The sequence below is a fragment of the Quercus suber genome, unplaced genomic scaffold (assembly GCF_002906115.3).
Source record: "Quercus suber isolate HL8 unplaced genomic scaffold, Cork oak 2.0 scaffold_157, whole genome shotgun sequence".
Taxonomy (NCBI): Eukaryota; Viridiplantae; Streptophyta; class Magnoliopsida; order Fagales; family Fagaceae; genus Quercus; species Quercus suber.
This window is the reverse complement of record NW_027069618.1, coordinates 897,476-904,849: the sequence shown is the minus strand read 5'-3', so window position 1 is coordinate 904,849 and position 7,374 is coordinate 897,476. Positions and strand designations below refer to the sequence as shown.

Below are 7,374 nucleotides of genomic sequence, written 5' to 3'. Positions count from 1 at the left end.
AAGAAAAAAAACTACTCAAAAGACTACTTAAGAAAAGCTATGAAAGCAAGTTGTCGATACCTCTTGATTTATCAAGACTTAATGAAGCTCAATACCTAGCCCGACACCTCTTAATCTATTAAGTTATGGGAATTCAGAACAATAATTTTTGTTCCAACCCATAATATCTTGGCCCATCTTGGAATTCATGCACTATATAAAAGCCATATTTTTAGGGCGTCATCAAGCATCAAGAGAGACAAATGCATACTCTGGAGCTATTGCAACATCTCTATGCATATAGTTCTATATTGAGCTGCTATCGATTCATCAAACCATGTTATTGTGAGAACTTTGCACCTAAGCTACAACAATCATTGATTGCTTTGGAGTTAGACACATATATGAGATTCTTGCAAAGAAGAAGTTTTCTATAAGAAGAAGTCTAATTGGATTGGAGCTGAGTTTCATTCATATCAGTAGATTCTATTATAGGTAGGTAGGTATTTCAAGATAGGATAAGATTTTTTATACTTGTAACCTCGACTCTTGTTAGCGGATTTTTCAAAATTGAGTCCTTAAAAATCACTCATTAGGGTTTTTCTTATGAAAGTTTTCCCTATTGTAATCATATCACCATGTCAAATTTATTTTCGCTGCACTTGACTTTAGATTGGCGATTTGGTTGTGTGTTAATTAAATCTTACTTGAAATTGAACTAATTAATCAACTTGAGTAATTAATTAATTAACTAAGGTTAATTTATAACCCGACATACAGGAAGACTCAAAGAGTGTTCAAGGTTATCATATAGGATGAACTTAATTAGATACAATTACTTAGGTATAATAAATTTGGTTCCCTAATAAAATTCAAAACACATCATTGTATTGAATTTAATATATTATCCTTAAAAATATTATATTATTTGTGCTTTATTCATCAATATAACTATGCGAAATTTAATGTATTGAACTTAATTAAGTAACAGTGACTAAATTTTACCCCCAAAAAAAAACATTTAAGTTTTACCCCACCGCATATAACTAAACCAAAAGCAAGAAATGGTCAAAAGCTAGTTTGAAAAGGAATTCGTGAAGCATCAATTTTGACACAATTATAGTAGGTGACCAAAAAGTTGGTTTAAGATCCAATAATCCGCACCGAAATGGACTTTAGAACAAACATATCTTTTTTTCTCCAATACTGCAAGATTACATAGAAGAAGAAAAAACCCATCTACTTTGCCTAGCTTTAACAAAGAGATTGTTACATTTTCGCCCCCACTAATTTGTTCATATAATATTACATCTAGTTCGTACTATATATAAGTTAAAATTTATTAATCCAATAATGTCCTTCAACTTCTCCTTAGGAGATTAAAGTTGGAACTATTTGGCTACACTACTACTATATATAGATTATAATTTTGATCATGTCCAAAGAGGATGGTCCCACAATGAGCATGGGTTGTTATCCTCATTCAGGAAGCATGGATTGTTCTGGTAGCTGTTAGGAGTGCTGGTGATGAAATTACTCTCAAGTGATTGTTGAACCGTTGCCTGTGGAGACTGTGACATTTCCATGCAAATTAAGGCTACAAGGTTGGCTTGCTGGCATTGCATGTTGACAAGCTCAGCTTGTGCTTTGGCTAATTGTGCCTGGAGCTCGTTAACTTGTTTTTGAAGCTGACAAATTGCCCCTGCACACCCATAAACTGGGTCTCTGATCCTTGCACCGGCTTCATAAACCATGCTGCTCACTGCATCAGCCCTCTGGGATTCTGGGAGATCCTGAAAATTCAATTATCACTTTTAAGGGTAAGCAAGTGAAAAGGTAAAGATATGAATAACTAAAACATAGAGGGCTATTTGGAATAAAAGAAAAGGTCAACATAAAGCATTCAGCTCAAATAATTGAAATTAGTTGAGAAACTATAGAAGCACATGCTCTATAGTAGACCAATCACAACCGCACGACTTAGCAAGTTTTGTGAAATTAAACATGGAAATCGTGATGTCCCTTGTTCTATAATATGGACATGCTTTGTGTCAGAGATGCTGATTCCTGACTAGTAACATGGGCTATGTGGAAATTTTAGAACCTTGTACGAGTCTCTTCACACTAAGAACGAACTACACTCAGGTTGCTTACTTTTCAAACTAACACCAAACATGTTTAATGTGAGGTTCACCACAGTTGCGAGTGGTCATTTTCTATCCTTACTCAAACGAGCTACGGCACCAGCAGAGGCGGGGTCCTCCAAAGAGACTCAATTGTATAAGCTAATTAAAAACTCTGATAATTGAAGCAGCCGTGTGACTTTGTTCATCTCATCAACTACCAGGCATGCAATCTAACTAATATCTTGGACAGTTTCACACAAATTCTATTCTTACATAATTTTTGTTTTTTTGCTGAATCCGATTCTTGCATAAATACCCACATAAACATCATCTCAGAATTTTAGCCTGACCTATATTGCTATGGAAGTTAGTTTTAGCATATAGAAATTGGCAAATAAGTTCCCAAAGTACAATTTCAAGTAAAACCATCATGGTTATTATATATTTTTTTATCAATTTTAACAATTTTTTTCTCTCACATTTGTTAGAACAGTCTAATCAAGAGTTCTGAAAGACACTAGCACCTACAAAAAAAAAAGTGAAAAATACCTGTAAGAACTTGATGATGTTGCTAGCACCAAACACTCTATGAGCAATGGTAAACTTGGCTGGCTCAGTGGGAGGGAAGTAGGGGGCCAACACGCATTTCTCTGCACATCTTCGCCTCAAAATCTTGCAAGCCGCGCAAGGGCTTATCACAATAGGTGGAGATGGAGGAGAAGAAGAAGGAGAGGACGATGATGAAGGAGAATGTGAGAGTGGGGTTGATGAAGTGGTAGAGTTAGTGTTTGTGTCACTGCAGTCCATCTTAGATTCTTAGCTTAATTTAGCTTTGTATGTGTGTCTTTGTGCGTGAAAGAGAGAGAGACAGCGAGGAGAGGTGGGATTTTTTGAGAGAGCAATGTGAGTATAAATAGAAAATTGGAGCCCGGGAACGAACGTCATCAAATGATATGTTGACGCCAGCAGTTGAATTTTACCGTTGGCTGCGGCTATATCTAGTTAGGTTTGTGCTCTTTTGGCCTATTGTATGAATAACTCTTCAAGTTTGACAATCTTTTCCCAATAAATTTTTTTTTTAAGCCCATCAAAGATAAATTAATTAAAAAGAGAGGGAAATAAATAGATTTGAAAATATAATAAGTTAATAAATAGAGACATGAGCTTTCATTTTTATTATATATAAAAAAAAAAAAAAATTAATAGCCACAACTTATTCCAATAATCTTAAAACTTTAAAAAAGTATTTTAAAAATATTTTGCGTCATATTAAGTGTGATTTGATTTCCCACAACAACTTTGGTAAAAAAAGACAAAAAATTAAGGGTAAAAGGAGCATTTTGCATTAGATACTTCTTTAACTTTTCATCTACTTATAACTAATCAAATTGGGTAGGCTGCAATTGGTCAATACTGATATTATAACATTTGGAAAGAATGAATGTATCCAAGAGAGTTGGAACTTGGAAGGGACGGTGTTAGTTCAGATTTCAAATAAACAAGAAAAATGATATAATCTCTTAAGATGAATTTCAGCATTAATCTGTAATACGATATATGTCTTCTTTTCACATTTCATATTATTTTGTGTTTCCAAGTAAAGTGAGATCTTTTGCTTAACCATTTTATCATTGCTCTTTCTTTTTGTGTTTTTTTTTTAGTAACCCATTTCCATCCTGCAAAAATTAAGAGATTATCTTTGGGCTTCCCCTATTTTCACCAAAAATAATCTCCATGAAAATTTTATCCTAACAAACTCTCTCATAAATTGCCTAACTTTCCAATGAAAAAATAGCTTTCTTAAGGAAAAATTTGGTCCCCTCTCTCTCTCTGACTTTACTTTAAAAAAAAAAAAAATTAAAGAAATGATATCTTATCCATTCTCTACCCATAAAACACTTCAAAAATCTCATGAGCTGATAGTGTACTAAATAGAACTAATAATTTTTGAGTTTATATCACGCTCAAAGGCCATTAAGCTCACCACTCACTTATATGGTCCCCGTTTGGGTTCTCTCTCCCCAACTTTTTTGGGATCAAGTCATGGTGAAATTTCAACAAAAAAGCAGAAAAGTCATATTCCGATAAGTATGCTAGCAAATCGTTGTTCTACTATCAAAAAAGATCTAAGTGGAAATAGAAACCATTTGGTACTGATTCTACTGAATTGACACACGAGCAGAGACTTATAAGTTATGACCAGTAAGCACCCTTAGCGAGGTTCCCAGTAGATTTAACTCATGACCAAAGACCAAACTAGTTTTCATTAATTCTGTCTCAGACCAAGAACTAATAAATCTAGTTGGTTTGCAAATTGCCTGAAAATCAGGAGGTCCACGCACACCTACTTGTAATCTCAGCCATTTTAAAGATGCCAAGTGGCTCAAGTCCATCCAGTTCAGTTAGATTATCGTTTTTAATTTGACCCATTGGGCTTGCTGCCAACACTGAGACAGTGCTATCTTTCTACTCCTCTAACCACCAAGTGACTAATCCATATTGAGAACGACCAAGTATCCCAATGTTTGCGAGAGTTTGTGACTTGTTATGTGTGAGAGTGGGAGAGATAAAAAGAAACTGGGGCCAACGTGGGGTAGAGGTTGGTGAAGAGCTGGTCAGCTCGTTGCGCACATGAAGTAAAAAGATATAGAATACTCTCAGTTACTTTGTCCTAAAAAATAAGCTATCTGCCATTCACGATTGTGACCCTTTTCAATCTAACAAATAAGATAACTATGCAAACGCTAAAATTGTTTGCAAAACATACTGTTTTACACAGTATTACACATATTCCTAAAAGCATTTGAAATCAGTACGTGTGTTTGTGTGTAATAAATACTTTCTCATTATCTAAATTTTAATTAGGACTTTGTGCTGCTAAAAGCATATGCCGTTTATTATTATATTAGTTTCGGGGTTCTAATCTTAAGTGATCAAGTTTTCCACTTCTTGGAAAATCTGAGCTTCCACTTTGCGGTGGAAATGGTTGGACTTGTATGCTCCACCTCCACCCCACTACCCATGCCTCTCTGCTCCAAGAGTCTTTTCCGTGTGGACCTTTACAATAGAAAGCACAAGCGAACTTTACTTTATGGATTACTCCATAGTCTCCATTACCCCCAAACTCAAAGTAGTTGGTATAATGAAATATGAGTTCATATTGGAATCAGGCAGCGGTGTATAAAGCTTTAGTTCCCACCTAAGGGTGAATGAAAATAGATCCAAAAACTGGACCCAAAAAAAAAAAACTAACAGGATCAGAAACTCGTTATCATGGTAACTACTAAGGTGGTGTTTGGTTTGTCATAACGTTACATTACGCCGTAATATTACGTTATTGTAATTTTACATTAATGTAATATCAATATAAGAGTACAATATTACATTGTTTAGGAATGTAATGAGATTAAGATAATGTGATATATTTTGTAATTTTAAATTATAATAACGTTAGAATAAAATAAAATAAACCAAAAATATTAATGTCACATCATCGTAATTTACATCATATCAAAGGCATATCACAGTGAACCAAACACCTCCTAAGGTTTTAATCTTTTTTGGTAGAAGAGAAAGTATCTTTTGTAACTGTTATAGTAAGTCATTTATATAAACAATTCAAATGAGAGAATGTCATGTGAACCCACCAACTTCCTACATGACACTCAAGGTTTTTATGTGGATGAGTTGATATAATTGTTATAAGAAATACTTTGAACATATCATGTACATGCTAGTGGAAGGGCATGTAAAGTATGTTTTGATGTCCTGTCTACAGAGGAAGAACTAACAGGCCAATTTATTTCTGTTGTCACTAGTAATACTTTTGATTTAAGTTTATATTTTGTTATATATGAGTTTTGCTAGGTTAAGAAACTTTTCGTTACTCTTAGACTATGTTTGGTTGGAGTGAAAATAAGGAGGATGGAAAATAAAGAAGAGAAAATATGAGAAATTTTAGGTGAAAGGGTGTTTGGTTGGAGTGATTTTGGAGGAGAGAAAATGGTGGGACCCACTTATTTTCTCTCATGGCCCACCATTTTTCAACTCCCCCAAATTGGAGAGAAAATGAGAAGGGGGAAGTGATTTAATAAAAATGACATTTCTACCCCTTCTACTCTTCTAAGTAAATTCAATGTTAACACTTTTTTTTTCCTTTGCTGCATTATTTTTTTTTTCCCTTTTATGGGTTCTTTGTCTGACGTTGAACCTTGTTTCTTTTTTCTTTTTGTTTAAAATCTTTTTTTTGGCTCTGTTTTTGGTTTCGTTGAACCTTTTTCTTCTTGGGTTTTTTTGCTACTCACATTTACATAGAAGCAGTTTTTTATTTTTATTTTTCCTTTATAAAATATTTATATAAAATAAGTTATGTAACAAGGGCATGAGAGTGAATTTATACAAATTCTATTTTCTATCATTTCACTTTTCCACCTTCCAACCAAACACAAATAGGAGAAATTAAAATCTATTCTATCTCTCAACTTTTTCTTCTTCTTTCTATTTTCTATCCTCTCACTTTTTCATCATCCATCCAAACGGATCGTTAAGACTAGGTTTTCTTGTAATTATTGTAATCTGCCTCCAGCAGATAAGTATGCAGGTGTGATTGTTGTACGAAAAAACAAAACAAACACGCCAGATTCCACCTTGATTGCTTTGTGATATGTCCAAGAGTACTACAATCAATCATTTTGTTTGCTTCAGCGTAAAGAAGCAAATTCACCCTCTGAAATGAACGAAAAGGTACTGATTTAAAATTCCATGAAAAGGAGCTGAATTGTTTATTCTCTAAAAATGACATAAGATGCAATAGAATTTTTTTACTACTTCCTCGAGTCACTATTCAAATCATGGTATGAATAGTGCTTCTCAAGGTTGAGGTCATACCGTCATAGTCACAAGCAAGGACCGGTCATGGTGGCTTACTTATGTGCCCTCCCAAGTGCACTTACTGCATACGGCATCAGTACTTTTCTCCACCTGGTCTTCCTTACTTAATGCTCTTTTTTTCTTGTATTTATGATGGAAAAAAGTAGGTTGCACACTTCATAAATGCAAATTCCACAAAGACTAAATTGATTTCGAGTCATAATAATTGGATTATGAGGATAGTGCTTCATCTTCCACATCCAACAGTTGGGGTGGTCTCTCTTACGAAATAAACAATTATTTCAAGTCACTGTGATCCCCCAAAAAATGGGGCAACATGACCAATTGCAACTTTGCAACATGCGTGACGAAGACCATGACCAAAACATTCTTGAGACTT

At 34.3% G+C, this 7,374-nt stretch overlaps 1 protein-coding gene across 1 annotated transcript; it reads right to left on the bottom strand.

Annotated features, from left to right (window-relative positions):
* Positions 1-1,148: 1,148 nt before the first annotated feature.
* LOC112024503 (LOB domain-containing protein 1) lies at positions 1,149-3,002 on the bottom strand. The gene is made up of 2 exons (XM_024057126.2): positions 2,655-3,002; positions 1,149-1,772 (listed from the first exon to the last, which is right to left on the bottom strand). The coding sequence occupies exons 1-2, from the start codon at positions 2,910-2,912 to the stop codon at positions 1,413-1,415; spliced, it is 618 nt and encodes a 205-aa protein (XP_023912894.1). The 5' UTR covers positions 2,913-3,002; the 3' UTR covers positions 1,149-1,412.
* Between the last annotated feature and the right edge of the window lie 4,372 nt (positions 3,003-7,374).

What these genes read in the sequence shown, in the direction of transcription:
- LOC112024503 (XM_024057126.2), bottom strand. Translation starts at nt 2,912, where the DNA reads ATGGACTGCAGTGACACAAACACTAACTCTACCACTTCATCAACCCCA. An exon ending in ACATCATCAAGTTCTTACAG is followed by an intron (nt 1,773 to 2,654) that starts GTATTTTTCACT and finishes TTGAATTTTCAG; the next exon opens with GATCTCCCAGAATCCCAGAG.